Genomic DNA, 18,722 nt, shown 5'->3' with positions numbered 1-18,722 from the left:
GCCCCCAAGTCCTGCAGACGTGTCCAGATCAGGGCCCTGGATTCGCTCCCCAGCCCTCCTCAAAGGCAGTGAGAGCTGCCTGATGGAGTTTCCTGCATGCAGCCTCTCCCTTCCAATGCAGGGCTCCCTTAAAATAGTTCTGACCTCTCCCTTCCTCTAGAACCACAGTGGGTCCCGAGTGCTTCCCACCTGAAGCCCAGGCCCCCAGCCTGGTCCTGAAGCTCTACCATGAACAGGGCCCATCCCGCCCACCCAGACTGAGCTTCCGTCACGAAAGCCATCTGCAGGCAGGTGCTGGAGAGAGCGCAGGCCTGAGGGAGACAATTTGGTGCATGAGCGTGGGCACATGTTCCATCTGTTTCTTCACTGGTAACAATGCAACTGATGAGGCCCACCTTACAGAACTCTCAGAAGATTTAAATGGATGAATACAAAGCACCCAGGATATGGAAGACACTGATCCGACGAAGACACTGAACCGACGCCGAGCTTAGTCAGGGGGTGTGGGGTCAGGTCCACCTGGAATGAAATCAGAGCTGCTCCTGATCAGCGCCTGTGAATCTGACACCCGTGTCTGTTGAGGAAGGGGCTGGGGACACAGGAGTCCAGACCCACTCAGCTCTGACATCCTGGGCCACCAAGATCCCTTGCAGGATCCCCAGAGTAGGGGGCATAGGCAGGAAGCCCCAAAGGGAGGTAAGTGGATAGCCCAAAATGGATGAGAGAAAAGGCATGCCCATTTTACAGACAGAGAAACTGAGCTCTAGTCTGCCCCCAGCCCCATCTGGGAGAGAAGGAGAGGAATGGACTTCCTGGGAGCATGATGTCTCCAGCTCTCCCTGCAACTTCTCCAGGCTCCTGTGAGGGTGACAGTGAGGTTGGGAGGAGGGTTGCTAAGGCTCCAGAGTTCCCTTCTCAGAGGGTAGGCAGAGGGCTCAAGCCCCCTGAACCCCACGCTCTCTGATGGGAGTTCTGGTGGCACCCTGCCCTGGTAGTGTGATAGTGGTTCCTTGCCCCCATCTCTTGAGGACACTTCTGAAGGAGCCCCAAGTCCCACCACAGTGACATGCCCCAGCCCCTCCTCAAAAGTTCTAACTGTGACAGTGGCTGTTGTGAGGCCCTGGGAACAGTGCCAGCCCCACCCTAAGCCCCGACTCCCCTCCCTCCAGGTCCCAGCTGCTGGAGTAGAGCCCGGGTCCAGATAGTTCCAGCAGAGTCCTCTCCTTGGGTGCCGAGCCCCCGACTCTATGCAGAGGGTGCTCACCCCATTCACACCGGTGGGGAGGCAACAGTGCAGAGAAAGGAGCAGATCAAGACCTCAGAGAGCTTCCTGTACCCTGGCGAGCGAGGACCCACGCTGACCCAGCAGAGAACAACTCAGAGCAGACGACAGGCCAGAGGAACACAGAGATAGTAGAATGTGGGCAAAGAGCAATCTTGGGGGCCTGCAGGGAGGAGGTGTCCCTTCCCAGTGGTCAGCAGTGGCCAGACAAGGGGAAATTCAGCATGGGAACGCAGTTGCTACACACCCTGGCACACAGTGATACACCTCTATAACAGGCACAGCCACGCTCCTCCCCTCAGGAGGGCACGTTCCCTGCATTTGGTGTGTAATTAGGTTCAGAGAGGGGCTGCCCCAGAGCTCACATCTGCATGTGTGTGCAATTCAGTTTCTGGGCCTGTCTGTGGGCCAGACTCCAGCAGAAAGGGGGCGGTTGGAAGTAAGGAGGCCTGGCCTGCTTACATCACCACATCACCGAGCCACTGAGCTGCTCACTGGCATATCCTGGCCTCAGTTTCCTCATGTGAAAAAGAAAAGTAATAACCCCCTCACAAACCTACTGCGGGACTTCAGAGAGAGGGCACGTGGACACGCTTTGTAAACTCACATCGGGCAAGTAGGGGATTGGCATTGTTCCTGAGGTTTTCTCCTAGCTGGACAACTCCATCCTGCTTTCCCACCTGTGGTCCCTCGGGCACAGGTAGCTGATGGCCCTACTGAGTCCGTCCCCCTCTTGTCTGTCCGTTTGCCCTAATCCTCAGTGGATGCTCACTCTGCACGGAGGCCAAGCGGGGCCAGGAGTCGGGGGGCGGGGGCAAAGCAGTGGACTGGAATCCAGTCCCCTTGATAGGCTCAAACACCCCTCAGTCATTAACTCTCCGCTGAGTGCGCTGCTGCAGGCGTGAGACTGCAGAGCCCCCGGTGGCCGTCACTGGAATTACACATACTGAGAGCCCTCGCTGGTGGTCCTCATCTCTCTCTCTCTCTCTTTCTGTCTCTCTCTCTCCTCCCATCTCTCTCTCTCTTTCTGCCTCTTTCTTTCTCTATATAATCTCTTTATCTTTCTCTGTAAATTACATCTTTTTAAATTAAATCTTAAAAGTGCTAACATTCACTAAAGAAAGAGATGTTAGGGTCTTTCATCTGTTTATGTATTAATTACACAAATCTTTCTCTGGTGTCCACAGGTGGACAGCTGAGGTTGCAGAGATGATGCCAGGTCCAGGCTCCTGTGCGCCCTTCTCTGCACCCCACCCCCATAGATCCATCCCTCCCACCAGCCCCTCTGAAGACCTCTGATCTCCTTGCTCCCAGCTCCCCTCTCTCCCTCCTTCGCCAAGGACCCTCCCTACACTTCCTTACTGGAACTGAATCTCCGCCTCCTCCCTCCTCTCCCCTCAAGCGCCCACAAAACCTCCCCAGGTGGAAACACATCACTGACCTACCAGGCAGGCCCAGGCAAGAAGTTTCTGACCACCCCTGGGGCCAGTGGGGCTTAGGGCTCTTGCTCAGACCTCTAATGGCCCTGAGCTTGTCACTCACCTTCAGTGTGACTTTCCCTAAAGAGGAGGACAAAGACAGGGGAGGACAAAGACAGGAGGACAAAGACTGCCCCTGCAGAGAAGGGGCAGTGCACAGAAAGAGAAAGAAGAGAACGAGTGGGCAGTCCATTGCTTGACCACAGTTTCCTCCTGGCCTTCTCAGCTCCTCCTCCGGGTGCAGGTCACGGTGGCAAAGGGGCAGCTGGTCACAGATGAGAGGAGCAGACTCTACAAAGACCCCGGAGCTGTATGCCAAGCAGGCTGTGCCCTCCACGTCCAGATTCACACCTGCCCTCCCGGGTCTCCCACGCCCCACGCCAGGCCTGGCCTCTCTCATTTTGTCCATCTCAGAGGCACTGGAAGAGCCAAGCAGAATCAGGCCCAGCTCCCGGCTCCCTCTCTCTGGTGCCCCGCACCATGTCGTCTCCCACCAGCACACTGGAAAAGGGCCATATGGCCTGGAGAGCCCCATTCCCACTACTGCTGCTGCTGCTGCTCCCAGGTGAGGGGAAAGGGAAGAGAAAGTGGGAGGAGAGGAGAGGGGGTGACGGGGACTATTGGGACAGCAGGGCCCAGAGCAAGTGGCTCTGTGGCCAGAGGGCTGGTGGTGGGGCTAGTCCTGGCGTGGCCCTGACCTGCAGCTCTGTTCTCCAGGCTTGTGGGCACTATCAAAGGTCCAGGATCTTCACAGCGTGGCGGGACAGACACTCTCTGTGAGGTGCCAGTATCCGCCCAAGGGCTGGCCCTACCAGAGCAAAGGCTGGTGTAAGGAGGTGTCGAAATTCAAGTGCGTCAGGCTAGTCACCAGCTCCAGCCCCCACACACTGGCTTGGAACTCTCGATTCTCAATCTGGGACAACCCTGCTGCTGGCTTCTTCATTGTCACCATGACTGGTCTGAAGGAGGAAGACTCAGGACACTACTGGTGTAGAATCTACCACGCTTCCGGAAACCCTGTCTCTAAGTCCATAAGGTTCTATCTGGCGGTGTCTCCAGGTGAGCCCTTTCCCTGGGGTCCCCTTTGGGTGTCTCCTGGTTTCCTAGTCATGGAAGCCAGGCTGCCCTCCCCCTCTCCTGGTCTCCTGGGAAGGCTGTTGGGGACGTGTGCCTGGGGGACCCGCATATATGCACACACACGCGCGCGCACACACACACGTCCCAATGATTTACAAGACTTCTCAAAGATGCTCCAACAGGTCAGCTGAGCATGCTGACCGGTTGAGCCCTGAGCTCATGTGACCCGGCCACAGGGGAGCCCAAGACTACTTGGCATCTTTCGAGAAGGCATCGGTACCTGGCACAAAGTAGGCACTCAAGTAAATGTGTGTCCGCTGGCCACAGACCACCCCTCACCATGTTGGTATCATGTTGGTCTTTCTGTTCTTCCTGGCTCAGATCAGAGGTCAGCAAACTGGCCTGAAAGCTAAGGATGATTTTTTAATGGTTGGGAGAAAATTGAAAGGAAAATAGTATTTTGTGATACATGAAAATTATAGGAAATTCAAATTTCAGTGTCTTTAAATAAAGTTTTTTGGGAACACAGCCACGCCCATTTGTTTATGTAATGTCTATGGCTGCTTTCATATCACAGTAGCAAGGTTGAGTAGTTGTGACAGAGACCATATGGCCCACAAATCATAAAGTAGCTACTCTCTGGCCTTTTACAAAAAATTTTGCAAACCTGTAGTCTAGATCAGTGTTTCTCCAGTATCTGTAGTTGCAATGGACTGAATGTTTGTGTCCCAAAGTCACATGTTGAAATCCTAACCCCCAATGGGATGGTATTAGGAGGTGGGGCCTCTGGGAGGTGACTAGGTCATGAGGGTGGAGCTCTTATGGGATTAGTGCCCTTATAAAGGGACCCCAGAGTGCTCCTTCACCCTCTTTCTGCCATGTGAAGATACAACCTGGAAGAGGGGCCTCACCAGAACCCCACCATGCTGGCACCCTGATCTCGGACTTCCAGCCTCCAGAACTGCGAGAAATGAATTTCTGTTGTTTATAAGCCACCAGTCTGTGGTACTTTGTTATAGCAGCCTGAGCAGACTAAGACAGTGGTGGAGGACTTTTTAAAAATATCTCCAGGGGGCTTGCCCTGCGGCCTGGTGGTTAAGTTTGGCATGCTCCACTTCAGCGGCCTGAGTTCCACTCCTGGGTGCAGACCTACACCACTCATCAGTGGCCATGCTTTGGCGGCCACCCACATACAAAATAGAGGAAGATTGGCGCAGATGTTGGCTCAGAATGAATCTTCCTCACCAAAAAAAATAAAAAATAGTCTCCAATTCATCAATGACTATTTTTTACTAAAATACAATAAAAATAAATGACTAGAAACATAATGAGAAAAAAAAGACATACAAAATACAAGCCCAAAATGCTTATTAGATTTGATAGACATAAAATTACATTCCAACAAATATAATCAGAACAAACATAACATAGGAAAAAAATTTTAATTATAAAAACTGCACACATTTTTTGTTGAAAGTGTACATGCAGGCAATTGACATAGTGGTTTAATGTTATACCTGTAACATTTTGTGGTTCCTCAATCATAACTAAAGAAAAAGTTAGAAGTGAAATAGCAATTTTCCATATTAAATGCCAATATTCATACTTAGAACAAACACTCTGAATATCCACATTTGAAGATTTTAATGTGACAAATGAGCATTCTTCCTCCTTATTAACTTACCTAATTTGAGTAACACTAATTACATCATAACTCTTAGGGCAAAATATATAAAGAAATTGTTTTTATGCTTTGTTTTAATAACACTCATAGTAGAAAAGTGGTCTCATAAAGGTATGTTGACAAAAATATAAATAAGAATTTTAAAGCAATTTCAACAAGCTCAATGTTTTTATTTTTAACTTTTACAAAAGGAAGCATGTGATGCTATATTTTCAAAGTGCACCTTCAATCCTTCATCAGTAGCTACTTCCACAATTTTATTATAAAGTTATAGTTATATTTAGATTATCTTTTGATGAAAAAATGGATTCTGGATCTATGAATTTCCTATGCGGATATCTTCTTTTGACAGAAAATAAAATTCAAAACATTCTATCACATTATTAGTTTTTCTATGACTGCTTTTGCAGATATGCAATATCAAGATCCTCGCCTATTTTATTGATAATTTTTATTAAATTAAGAACATGACATAACAATTTATAGAAACTATCCTTCTAAGCTTCTTTTGTGTATGCCCTTCGATTTTATTCGCCATTGAAAAACATATTGCATTCCTTCCTTGTATGAAAATATTAATATCAAAGCTCTAATATAAACAAGTCTGACTGTGAAATTTACATCTTTAAAATGTTAGTACTAAACTGGTTGCTATCTTGCCAAAACATTAGGCGTTCTTCCCATAGGTCAAACATTCTCAACTTGGTATGCAATAACAATTGTTTATGATCAGTTTCTGTATTATCACATTATAAAGAGAATGATTTCAAATTCAATACATTCATTTTTATGTAATTCACAATTTTTACCAGGTAGTTAAGCATGTTAAGCATACTGCTCAGTTCAGCTGGTATTTTTTTCACAACAAGACTTTCTCAATGAAGGAAGCAGTGCATCGATGTACCTTCTGGCCCCAGGCTCCTCACTCTGAATGACTACTCCAGAATGTTCTCCCGTCACAGCAACTGCAGCCATCAGAGCATACTCCTCCAAATGGCACATATAGTAAAAGAATAGCTGTGTTAGCAATATTTGCGCATTTTTCAAGTTGCTGTGAAAAATATTTTACTAGCTTTACAGTCATATGTTGCTTAACAATAGGGATACGTTCTGAGAGATGCGTTGTTAGGAAATTTCATCATTGTTTGAATATCGTAGAGTGTGCTTACGCAAACCTCGATGGTGTAGCCTACTCCATACCTAGGCTCTCTGGTACTAATCTTATGGGACCACCGTCATACACGTGGTACATCGTGGACTGAAACGTCGTTATGGTGCCTGTGTATGGTGCCTGTATTTGTTCTGGGAGTTGATCTTCCACATCATTAGCTAATTCTTGAATACATGGAGCTAAAGTGTCATGGAGAGTGCTGTTTAAGCTCCCTTCTTTGCTACAGATTAACCCAACACCGTGAAGCAAACATCTGCCTTGCAGTCTTTCAACAACGTTTCAGCACCAGTAGATAGATTTTTAGTCTTAGCAACACAAAGTGTTACTGCACAAGAAGCCCATTAGGAAAGATTAGAGTTTATATGTGAAATACTGACTGCTTTCAAGAGCTTTTTAATTCAATACTCTTTTTTTCCCCAAAAAAATTAGTTTGTTTTGAACTTGTGTTTTTGTGTTTTTTATGTAAATGCCATTTGTTTTTATAACGTATTTGCTTCATTAGCCAGTACGTCTCAACAAATAATTCACCAGGTTTTAGTACTTCGCCACGAATTATAACTACAAAACTCACACTCTGAGTGCCGTAGTTTCCCTTCGCTGCCATAACAAATTGCCACAAACGTAGTGGCTTACAACAACACAAATGTATGATCTTACAGGTCTGTGGATCAGAGGTCAGCTATAGGCCTCCTGGACTAAAGTCAAGGCGTCAGCAGGCTGTGTTCCTTTCTGAAGGCTCTTAGAGAGAATCGGTTTCTTGCTCATCAGATCTTCGGCAGAATTCAGTTCCTTGTAGCTCTAAAACCGAGAGGTCCCATTTTCTTGCTGGCTGTATACTGAGAGCTTTCCCAGCTTCTAGAGGCTGTCGTATTCCTTGGCTCATGGCCCCCTTCCTCCATCTTCAAAGCCAAAGATCTTTCGCTCTCTGACTATAGCTGGAAAACATTCTCTGCTTTTGAATACTCATGATTAAATTGGACCCACCCAGATAATCTCTCCATCTCAAGGTCTTTAACCTTAACCACCTCTGAAAAGTCCCTTTTGCCATGTAAGGTAACATATTCACAGGTTCCTGGGATTAGGACATGGACATCTGGGGGGCAGCTGTTATTCTGACTACCACAATAAGGGATTAAATTTTCAAATAAAGCCAGTACAAACTCTTCGGAGTAATTTCAGAAGGAAAATTTTCTTTGAAATCAATTCCACTATAATCATTTGATTTATTATTACTGCTACATTCAGAAAAGTTATGCCTTTTCTTGATGAAAAGTTCAATGACTTTCGTTTTGCTATCTGTTAATTAGTAATTGAATTAGCTAATCACTACTCTAGCTAATCATATTAAACTCTAAATTTTAAAAAAACAGGTTTGACTGAAAATTTAAATGATTGCAAAAGTAACAAATGATAAAGAATAATTTTTTTCAGGTATTTATACGCTTTTGGGTTATAATTGACCAGCTAACCTTAAACTATCACATGCTGGAGCATGGTCCTACTGTGTGTTACTAGCACACAGCTTGCTGCATATGCAGCTCTCTGTGCCACTTTGACAATACCCGATCTGGTCTATACCCTGTTCAACCAGATGAGTTTATTAATCACGCTTGGACCTTGAGGCAATATCAGATTGATATAAAAATCTTGAAGTCCTTACTCCTAATTTCTGTATTTACCTTCTTGCAAGCAGGTTATACTTTGTGGACCAGCACCAGCCCATAGATCACACATTCAGTAGCTCAGGACTAAAATTTTCTGAGTGTCCCAAGGCCCTCCTCCAGACTGGGCACACGGGTTGTTCCTGGCTATCATTCTGGGCAGCCTTGGAGAGTGTCCCTGCGGGACAGGATTGTGTCCACATGTCCATCAGCCTGGGGATCTCTCCAGGGAAGACCTTCCAGGGCAGCCCCTGGGCCGACAGGTGTCCCAGCCTCAGCACCCTCTCCTCCAGGCCTCTCCCAGTCCTTCTCCTCTCTCTCCCCGACCTTTGGGGGAGACAGTTCCCCTCATTGACCCCTAGTGGGTGTGCAGACCTGGCCGAGGACACTGAGAGTCCCCACTTCATGTCACAGCCTTGGGGCTGCCATTGCATCTTTCCCGTCTGGGCCTCCCACCCGCCCCCTGCAGCCTTTGTCTTCTCTTTATCCTCAGCAGCCCCCCTCACTTCTCCAGAGAGGCCCTCCCCTAGCCTCCACCACGGGCTCTGAGCACAGGTAGATCTGGGTCTTCCTGGGAGGGCAGAGCAGTGGGGGTGATGAGCAGGCGGCTCACCTCAAGTCTCAGAATCAAGAGGGGTTCTCAGAAAAGGTCCCACCCAGGCTGTTGAGGCAGTGGGGCCTACGGGCTGGCCAGGGCTCTGCTGCAGAACCAGGAGGGACAGGGATGCTACAGCAGCCCTTAAAACTCCCCATGAGGGCCCCTTCCCCAACAGCCCCCGAAGTGTGGGAGGGGGGAACCCTCCTCTCTCTCCCTCCCCTCAAGAGGGAGGGATGTCAGAGATGAGAGCAGCTTAAAGATCGGATATTTCCACACTTGAGGGGGCTGAGAGGTAGAGAGGACCCATGTGAAGATGTAGAAATGCTCAGAGGGAGGCCCAGGCCTCCTGACGCCTATTCCAGTGCTCCTCCTAGACCAAGGGCTACCTCCACAGGCCCCAGATAGAGCCTGGGCCGCCGGTCTGTCTAGTCCTGAGCCAGGGGACTTTACAACCCAGTCCCCACCCCGCAAACTGGTTTTCTCCTAGGCTGATGGGCTTCTGTTCCCGGTCCAGCCTAGTTCCCTACTCCAGCTTTCCTGCCAGCAGAAACAGGTGGGCCATCCCGTCTGCTAACCAAGGCCCCTTCTCTTTCCCTGGCAGCCTCTCCCTCCAGGCGGGCCACCTGGGCTCCCCGTGACCTGGTCTCATCACAGACTCAGAGCTGTGTGTCCCCCACCGGAAGAGCCAGAGAGACCCCCAGGGCTTCCTCCGCCATCACCGCCCCTTCACAGTGAGTTCAAAGTGGGACCCTCATCCACACAAGCCTGGCTCAGGGGCCGGAGGACAGAAGCTGCCGCCCCAGCCTGGGCCTCTCTCCTTTCTGTCCCTCTGTCCTCCAGGCAACGAAACTCCACTTCCTGCTCCAGCCCTGCAGCCCCCAGTGCCCTGGTGCCCCTGCTGTGTGGACTCCTCGTGGCCAAGAACCTGGTGCTGTCAGCTCTGCTTGTCTGGTGAGTGGAGTTTGGGTTGGACTTGGAGGGAAATGGGAACAGCTTCTGTCCCTGGGTAGAGAGTTGGAGGGGGGAAAATTATAATCGACAGGGCTCTCCAAATTCAACCCTCACTGAATCCATCCACCTTGTGTGTTCATTACAGAACCACCTTTGTCTTTCAGCTGCAAATTCTCACGCATCTTGTCCACATGTCTCCCTCCCCTTCCCTCCCCCCCCACCCTCTAATTCATCCTCCATCAGTAACACCAACCTACACAGCCAGAAGTCCCTCCCACCGCCTGCCCTACATGGAATGCCTATGCAACGCCACCATCCCAGGATGCTGCCTCATCCTAAATCCTGAGGAAGAGAGGGTTACACAGGAGGGAAAGAGTCACAAGCTCTGGGGAGAAGGGGACATGAGGGAGCACACAGGTGGGGCTAGGAGAAAGGTGCAGGGCCAACGCAAAGGTGAGGAAGATGCAGAAACAGGACCAGGTCAGGCCAGGAGCAGGCTTGCTGCAGGAGGACAGGCGTGCGGAGAGGGAGACAGGGCCAGAGAACGGATGCCGGTGGTCTCATGTGTTTCTCCCTCTCAGGATCTCACATCTAAAGGCCTCAAGGAAACAACATGTGCAACACAGAGGGATGTCTCTGATCTGCCCAGCTCAGCCTAGACCAGGCCCCTGGGAGCTTCCTGCTGAGCCGCGGGCACCAAGAAGGATGGCCAGTCTTCCCCCGGCCCTCAGGAGCTCCTCCCTGACCACTGAACTCTGCCTTCCCTGCAAAGAAACGGCCAGAGCCTCCCAGAACGTGACCCAACGCCCTTGGCTACACTCCTCGCTCCAGTGCTGAGGATTTCTCAGCTCTGACCTCCTCACAGGGTCCAGGCCCACTGCTTGCTCACACTCTGTTTGCATCTGGGCCAGCATCATCCAGTTATGGGAGCCAAAGCCCAGTGGAACACATTTCCACCAAACCGGAGCCACCACTGCTGATGACTCTGACTCCTCCCTGCCCCCCGACTCCTCCCCTTCCCCTTTCTCTCCTCTTCCTCCTCTTCCTGTCTGTAGCCCCACAGCTCAGCCAGGCCCCAGGTCACCCCAGGTCTCTCCCTCTCCCCTCGCTCAGGCTCACTTTGCCAAGGCCCCTCTGTCTGCTTCTCTCTGTTTCTTCTGTCTCTTCCTCCTTGTTTCCAAATGTGCCCACGTTGCACCTGTGCATGGACCATTCTGTCAGTCACCTAACTTGGTGTCCCACCTTTGGTCTCCACCTCCCAAATTGTTCCTCCTTGCACATCCCCCCTCAACAACACCTCTGTGCATTCTCACTGCATGGGAATTGAAGTCCAGTGTCATTATCCGGGTCCCACGCTCTGCCAAGTTCAGCCACCCCTTGTCACCATGTCATTGTGCACCCCCCATACTGTCCTTCTTGTGCCACCAAGATGGCCGCAGGCTCTGGAGAGAAGTGAACCCTCCTTTTTCTGCACAAGCTGAGCAGGACGCTCCTCATGACCACAACAGAGGTCATGCTGACCCCCAGCACTGTCCTTCCCTGGGGGTGTCCTCTCTCTGACACTTATTATCTCAATGTTGGACTTTCCAGACTTGAGCTTCTAACTTTATTTTCTCTGCTGTTCTTCATCTGTTTTTCTTTATTCCTACTTTCTTGGAAAGTTCCTCAAGGTTTCATTCCAAGTCTTCAATTCAAAGATTTACTATTTATGCTGTCACATTTTAAAATTTCTAAATGGTCCATTTGTTCTCTGAATGTTCCTTTTTCACATGCATGTTTTATTTGGGAATGCCATATTTTTTCTGGCAATATTAAAGTTTTAACTTTTGAAGTTTTTTTAAGCCTTGTGTGTTTTCTGTTTCCTCCAAGTGTCTTTTTATGTCTTTCGTTTTCTCCTTTCATTGGTCTCTTCTTTCCTCAGAACTTTCTGGAAACCTCTGCTACTTCTCAGCAGCCCATCCATATTTAAAAGCTCGAACACTCAGAGTGTATTATGGGGGTTTGTGGATTCTAGACTGATTGGGAAAGAGCATTTTAATGGACTGAATGTGTCCCCCCAAATTCATATGTTGAAATCCTAACCCCCAAGGTGACGGTATTAGTCGACAGGGGCCTTTGGGAGGTGATTAGGTCATGAGGGTGGAGCCCTCATGAATGGGATTGATGTCCTTATAAAAGAGGCCCCATGAAGCTCCCTAGCCCCTTCCACCGTGTGAGGACACAGTGAGTAGACAGCCCTCCATGAACCAGGAAGCCCTCACCAGACATGCAATCTGCTCATGTCTCGGTTTTGGACTTCCCAGCCTCCAGAACCATGAGAAATAAATGTTTGTTGTTTAGGTCACCCTGTCTATGGTATTTTTGTTATAGCAACTCAAATAGACTAAGACAAGCATGGTTTCACTTTTTCTATTTGACAACTCAGTTTCTCCAAAAAGATTCTTTTGACTGCCTTCCTTGGGGGTATAAGCCTGGATGCCAGGGTTCTAGGTGCCAAGTGTAGCAAAGCAAAGGGGCCCCACGGCCCAGTGCCTGTTTTCACTCACTCAGCTCCCTGTTGAAACACAGTCTCCCTCTCGGTGATGCCCTGAGCGGAGCATCTCTGTGATTCACCCTCATCAGAGACTAACCTCAAGTTCTCTGCAGGGTGGTGAATGAGAGCAAAGACAGAGGATGTGGGCAGCTGACCCACTCTTTGTCTCACGGAAGGTGAGGAGTCGAGCTGCTTCTTAAGCGGACTTTCAACCTAGTCTCTGGTTTCCAGCTCCCTCTTCTACTCTGCCTTCTGAAATGCTCATGTCTCCAATTTCTAAAGCTTTCTGAGGTTCTAAAGTAAAAATAACTTGTTTCTTGTTTCTCCCACCCCCATCTTTCTCTGGTCCATTAGAGTCATCCAATTGTTACCCAGCTTCAAAACTTTTATGGAGCCCTATCTTTATCCTTGAGGATGGATTTATACCATATTTACCCACCTACTGCCACTTCCCTCACACAGCTTCCACACCTCCTTAGTAGGAGTAGAGGGGGGCCTCAGATTTTCCATCAAACCACCCCTCCCAGCACCTGCCACCGTGGGGAGGAGTGAGCGAGACCCCAGATGTCCTCTCGCTCCTGTAAAGACTCCTGGCTCCGTCCCCCCAGAGCAGCCTCTTCATTCCTTTATCCCTATTCACTCCAGTCACTACAAGATGCCCAGGGTTCCCTGGTCCTCTCTCGTCACCCAGAATCACATCTCAGTGAGACCTTATAAATTCACTGTTAGCCCCATTTCCCACTCTTTCCAAAATCCATAAATCTTTTCACTCTACCCTCTGAAACACAGAGTCATTGGCACAAGCCCTTATATTCTCAGCTTCTCAGAACGTCACCATCTTAGTCTCCCTGAAATTTACCTCTCCTCTGAAAACACTGCTTTCTCTGGTAGTTCTCGCAAGTGGTGGTTTTCGTTCTCCTTCGCCTCCTGGCAGTAGGTCTGAAGGTGAAGTCGGTGTCCCCTTCACTCTTCATTGCCACTGCCTATCTTCCTATCCTCCCTAAATCAGCCCCACAATTTGATTTGCTGCCAACAGACTCCATCATTATTGCAGATCCTACACAATCTGGAGAACTCCTCTTTCGTCTTCGTTGGTCTTAACCCCTGGCTCACTGTCACTCTCCCTGCTCCTGCCATAATCCTTGGTGAACATGGGCCTGTGTAGACTCATGGAGGATCCGTCCCAATCCCTGGCCTCTCAGTTCCTTGACTTCCTCTCTCCCAATGATCTTTTCCTCTTCCCTGCCTCAGCTACCCAATCAGACGGTCAACAAGAATAGCGGCTCCCCTTCCTTAGTCTCAACTCTGAAATACCCACCTTCTAGCCACCACCTGTCTCTCTAGCTCAATCCTATTAACCTGATCATAGTACCTCTTCAACACTACTGGGATCCCTGATCCACTAGTCTTGCCCCTTACCTCTCTCCCTCACCTCACTCATGCGTTCCTTCCTCTTAGATTCCATGGTCTATCGTTATCATCACTCTTCAGAACATAGTCTCAATTTCTTTGTCCCTCTCCCCTTTCACTGAAGTCCCCAGCAAAACTCCAACCTTAGTTGAATCCAGCTTCCCGCTTACTCTGTCCTGCATCCTGTCCCAAAGCTGAATGTGGCTGGAAAAAACCAACCTATGATGCTGAAACGTCTCACTGCAAACACATGGTGCCCATTCTAGACTTCTATTTCACACCATGCTCTGGCCCCTCAAACTCCATACCCCTCCCTCCCTCTCCTCACGCTCCGCTGGTGCCCTTGCATCCTAACTCACCAAAAAAAAACAGAACCCTGAGAAAAGAATGTCCATTCAGTCCAACCACACCTGTCAATCATCTCATCTCTGTGCCCTGCAGGTACTCTCTTCTTGTCACTCTCCCTGCTCCCATCTCAGGCCAACATCTCCATGTCAGCCCCAAATCCCATCTTCTCTTGTCTACACAAGAAAATTGCTCCAGAAGTTCTCCCCTCTCTCCTGCATCATCTTTTCACCCTCTCTCATGTTATCACGATAATCAGAATATAAATGAGCTATGATATATGACAAACCCTCTCTCAACCCCACGGCGCCAGCTACTGCTCCACATTCTATCGCCCTTTACAGCAAAACCCCAGGAAAGGGCTGGATACACTCTCAGCCTCCAACATTTCTGTCTCTGTTGTCTCTTGAACCTACTCCAATCAGGCCTTCATTTGCACCACTCTCTGAAACATCTTGTCACAATTTCCAGCGACTTCCACATTGCTAAACGCAGCAGTCAATACTCAGACCTCATCACACTGAGAAGATGAGCAGCATCGGATATTACTCATAACTCCTTCCTTCTTGAAATGCTTTCTTCCCTTGGCTTCTAGTAAAAAAAAGAAAAGAAAAGAAAAAGAAACTCTTGTGGTTTTTCTCCTAACTCATTCGACGCTGCATAATAAGCTACCCCAAAACTTAGTAGCTTGAAACAACAAATGACATATGTTTTATCTCACAGATTGCTCTGGGAGGGGGTGAGGAATTTGGAAACCTCTTACCTAGGCGTTCCTGGTTCAGAATCTCTCATGCGGTTGCAGTCAGGATGTCAGCAAGAACAGCATCATCTGAAGGCTTGAGAGTGACTGGAGGACCACTTCCAAGATGGCTCACCCACATGGCTGTTGGAGTACGGTGTCAGTTCCTTGTCCCATGGGCCTTTCTTCATGACCTGGGAGCCAACTTCCCCAGAGTGACTGATCCGAGAGAGAGAGGAGGAAGTCACAGTGACTTTTATGACCTAGTCTCTGAAGTCACACACCACTACTTCTGTCGTATTCTCTTCATCAGAAGCTAGTCACTGGGTTCAGCCCACACTAAGTGAGAGGGATTAGGCTCCATCTCTTGAAGGAAGGTATATCAAAGAATGTGTGGATACATTTTAAAACCACCACTGTACATAATCTGGCTACAAATTATTTACATTTCTCCCACATGCAAAATACACTCATCCCCTCCAAAGGCCTCTGCAAGGCTCATCCCATTATGGCATCAGCATGAGGTCCAGGAAACTATCATTTAAATCAGGCCCAGGTGTGAATGAAGCTCCGCAGGTGTAGTTCCTTATGTACAGCTCCTCAAGCACAGTTCTCAATATGAAGACGTGAGCAAAAGCAACAAGTTATCTGCCATACACACACCCAACATACAATGTGGTACAGCATGGGATAACCAGGATAGACATTCCTGTTCAAAGGAGGGGGAAATGGGAGGCAAAAGAAGCACGGATCCACAGAAAATCTGAAATTCTGCTGGGCAAATGCTGGAAATTACTTGATTAGGACTCTGCCCCACTTCTACCCGGGAATAATTTACTATGGCTCTTGGCTCCTCCCTCTGATTTCTTGTTTCTATCTTCTGAGTCGTCTTTCACTTTCCGTGAAAGGCAGTCCATGTTTACAGCTTCAAAATTTTCTCAGCCTGCTTCTTGCTAGTAGAATTTGGAGGATATAAAGGACTTTTTTTGTTTTATACTTTCTCTGTTCCTTTCAGTCCAATTGGCAGTGTTTTTGTGGATGTCATTCTCGTTAAAAAAGGTGTGGGTCTCCTAAAAGGGAACTCTCATACACTGCTGGTAGGAATGCAAACTGGTGCAGCCACTATGGAAAACAGTACGGAGATTTCTCAAAAAATTAAAAATAGAAATACCATACGATCCAGCTATCCCACTACTGGGTATTTATCCAAAGAATATGAAATCAACAATTCAGAGAGATGTATGCACCCCTATGTTCATTGCAGCATTATTCACAATAGCCAAGACATGGAAGCAACCCAAGTGCCCATCAACTGATGAACGGATAAAGAAGATGTGGTGTATATATATACAATGGAATACTACTCAGCCATAAAAAAGACAAAATCATGCCATTTGCAACAACATGGATGGACCTTGAGGGTATTATGCTAAGTGAAATAAGCCAGACAAAGAAAGACAAATATCATATGATTTCACTCATATGTGGACGATAAACACATGGATAAGGAGAATAGAATAGTGGTTGCCAGAGGGAAAGAGGGTGGGGGAGGACAAAAGGGGTAAAGGGGCACATATCTATGGAGACAGATAAAAACTAGACTATTGGGGGGGCCAGCCTGGTGGCGCAAGCGGTTAAATACACATGCTCCGCTGTGGCGGCCCGGGGTTCGCCAGTTCGGATCCTGGGCACACACCAGTGCACTGCTTGGCAAGCCATGCTGTGGCGGCGTCCCATATAAAGTGGAGGAAGATGGACATGGATGTTAGCCCAGGGCCACTCTTCCTCAGCAAAAAAAGAGGAGGACTGGCGGATGTTAGCACAGGGCTGATCTCCTCACACAAAAAAAACAAAAAACAAAACCAGAATATTGGTGGTGAAACGATCTAGTCTATACGGCAACTGATATATAATAATGTACACCTGAAATGTACACAGTGTTATAAGCCAAAATGACCTCGATAAAAAAATTTTTTTTAAATGTGTGGGTCTCCTGTGAGTCTTCTTGAGATTCTCTCAATTAGACAAAAGTCACACCCATAAATCTCTCCAAGATAAGGTCTCTTCTGTACCTTGGGCTTCTGCTGAGACACTAAGGAATAATATCTTTAAGCTTCTTAGAAGCCCTCATGTTTGATTGAAGAAAATCAGTGAGGTACATGCCCTTAAACTGAGGCACTACCTTTGATCTTTCTGAGATCTTAACAGAGGACTTTGCAGTCACACCCTTGGTTTCATCTTTAGAACACATTTTCCTGAAAGTGCCCTGGATTTGATTTTATCATCATTTGCTCTCTGCAGAGGCTGAGAATTTTCAAGATCATCAAGGCCCAGCTCCTTCATGTTTAATAGCCCTGCATATAGTTTATCTATAAACTTCCAGCCTTGGTGATCAAGTGGTGAAGATTTGACACTCTCGCTGTCATGGCCCAGGTTTGTTTCCCAGTCAGGAAACCACACCACCTGTTCGTCGGTTGTCATACTGTGGTGGCTGCGTGTTGCTGTGATGCTGAAAGCTATGCCACGGGTATTTCAAACGCCAGCAGGGTCACCCATGGTGGACAAGTTTCAGCAGAGTGTCCAGACTAAGACAGATTAGAAAGAAGGACCTGGCCAACCACTTTCGAAAAAATTGGCCATGAAAACTCTATGAATAGCAGACAAAGCATTCTCTGATATAGCACTGGAAGGTAAGAGGATGGCACAAAAAGACCAGGCAGGATCCCACTCGGCTATACACAGGGTCGCTAGGAGTCAGAATCAATTCAAAGGCACTAACAACAATAGTTTATCTCCCTCCTCTCACATTTTACAATAAGCCACAAGAAGAACCCAGGCAGCACCCTCGACACTTTGGAGATCGTAACTACACCACCCAGTTCATTAGGTACACTTTCTACTTTCCACAATACTGCAGGTGGCAGTGTTGCTAAACTTTCTGCCACTACATGACCAGGATCCCCTTTCCTTCTCACCTACTGGCTAAGTGAAACTGGAGAATGTACTTAAGGTCTCTACCCTCAATCTCCTCACTGGTAAAAACAGAACTGACAATATCCACATTACCAAGCTTTTCAGATTACTAAGTAGATGATATATTCGTAAAGCATTAGACAAAGGAGAACACCAAACAAATGCTGGGCTTTAGAGAGAGTGAGGTATAGGAGAAAGAGGACTCACCTGTGACACAGAAGAGACAACTCAGAGCTGATCTCAGCTGGAGCGACAGATAATAGTGTGTGAGCAGAGGGTGAACTTGGAGACCGACAAGGAGTCGGCTCCTCTTCTCAGTGGACAGCAGAGGGGAACACAGGAAAGAATCAGGTGAGGAAAGTGACCAACCTGGGCCCAAAACACAGGCACTCTCAACCACACCCCTTTCTGGCCAGCGGTGGCCTGGGGCAGCCTTCCTCCTCGTCTTCATCAGGAGGCTGTGGCCGCCAACCTGGTGTGCAGTGGGAGGGGGAAGGGTTGTCTCTGCCTCTGTGTGCAGTCTTGCAGCAGCCCTGCCCACCCTCCTGGTTCACTGTTCTGACTGCAGGCGGGACATGCAGTAGAAAACCCTGATGAGCTCAGGAGCTTGGACTCAGTAAAGCCACCTGCCGCTCTCAGCGGGTCACTGACCTTCTCTGGACCTGTTTCCTCGCCTGTAGGGGGGTAAATATTACCTCCACACTGCTGTGAGGATTAAGATAACAATGCAAATGAATAAGCCTTGCAAATCATAAAATTACGTGACTATGTGTTGTTTCCTAAGTTTCCTTCAAGCTCTAAAACTCTGGCCCGCGTTCCC

At 48.3% G+C, this 18,722-nt stretch overlaps 1 protein-coding gene across 1 annotated transcript; it reads left to right on the top strand.

Moving 5' to 3' along the window:
- The first annotated feature begins 3,036 nt into the window (after nt 1–3,036).
- Nucleotides 3,037–11,752, top strand: NCR2 (natural cytotoxicity triggering receptor 2). The gene is made up of 5 exons (XM_058553952.1): nt 3,037–3,325; nt 3,478–3,819; nt 9,553–9,682; nt 9,792–9,902; nt 10,484–11,752. The coding sequence occupies exons 1-5, from the start codon at nt 3,073–3,075 to the stop codon at nt 10,737–10,739; spliced, it is 1,092 nt and encodes a 363-aa protein (XP_058409935.1). The 5' UTR covers nt 3,037–3,072; the 3' UTR covers nt 10,740–11,752.
- The last annotated feature ends 6,970 nt before the right edge of the window (nt 11,753–18,722 follow it).

This window comes from Diceros bicornis, chromosome 14, assembly GCF_020826845.1.
Source record: "Diceros bicornis minor isolate mBicDic1 chromosome 14, mDicBic1.mat.cur, whole genome shotgun sequence".
Taxonomy (NCBI): Eukaryota; Metazoa; Chordata; class Mammalia; order Perissodactyla; family Rhinocerotidae; genus Diceros; species Diceros bicornis.
Note: the sequence above shows the minus strand (reverse complement) of the source record. Positions and strands in the feature narration are given on the sequence as shown.